Below are 498 nucleotides of genomic sequence, written 5' to 3'. Positions count from 1 at the left end.
AGCCGCCTCTATTTGCCAAGGGCCCGAGGTAGTTAGGCATTTGGTATTTCGAAAGGCTGTTTGAAGGGCTTCCTTTCGCCCAAGTTATGCATGTATTTGCCAGTCGACAGGGGGTAGGGGGTGCAGAAAAGTTGCTTTCGGTTAAGCAGGGCAGCAAGGTGCTGGGGAGGACGCGAGGCGTCACGCTACGTTAACATTTTAATCCAAAGAACTGAGTCAAAACGACGGCAGTGGTGCCAGGGCCCTGCAGAGGCCACGCAGGTTTTAAGGAGGCGCTCCGTCCTCCATTCCGAGCCTGAAACTTCCTCCGAAACGCACGCTGTGAAAGCATCGTAGCTTCCCTGAGCGGCGCCCATCCCGCCACAATCCGCAGCCGCAGTGCAGGATGGCGCAGCACCGAAACCCGTGGCAGAGCAAGGCGAGAGCTGTCACCGCCTCCTCGCCCGCCGAGGCCAGGAACGCCTAGCCCGCGCAGGCCACCCCGGCGCAGCGCTCTCC

At 60.4% G+C, this 498-nt stretch overlaps 1 protein-coding gene across 1 annotated transcript in view; it reads left to right on the top strand.

Annotated features, from left to right (window-relative positions):
- The first annotated feature begins 385 nt into the window (after positions 1 to 385).
- OTUD1 (OTU deubiquitinase 1) overlaps positions 386 to 498 on the top strand; it is a 2,695-nt gene continuing 2,582 nt past the window's right edge. Inside the window, exon 1 of the mRNA XM_040450945.1 lies at positions 386 to 451. Within this exon, the coding sequence (XP_040306879.1) occupies positions 386 to 451 (66 nt within the window). The remainder of the gene's footprint in view (positions 452 to 498) is intronic.

The sequence above is a fragment of the Herpailurus yagouaroundi genome, unplaced genomic scaffold (assembly GCF_014898765.1).
Source record: "Herpailurus yagouaroundi ecotype Mexico unplaced genomic scaffold, PumYag 203, whole genome shotgun sequence".
Lineage (NCBI taxonomy): Eukaryota > Metazoa > Chordata > Mammalia > Carnivora > Felidae > Herpailurus > Herpailurus yagouaroundi.
This window is presented reverse-complemented; position numbering and strand designations above follow the sequence as displayed.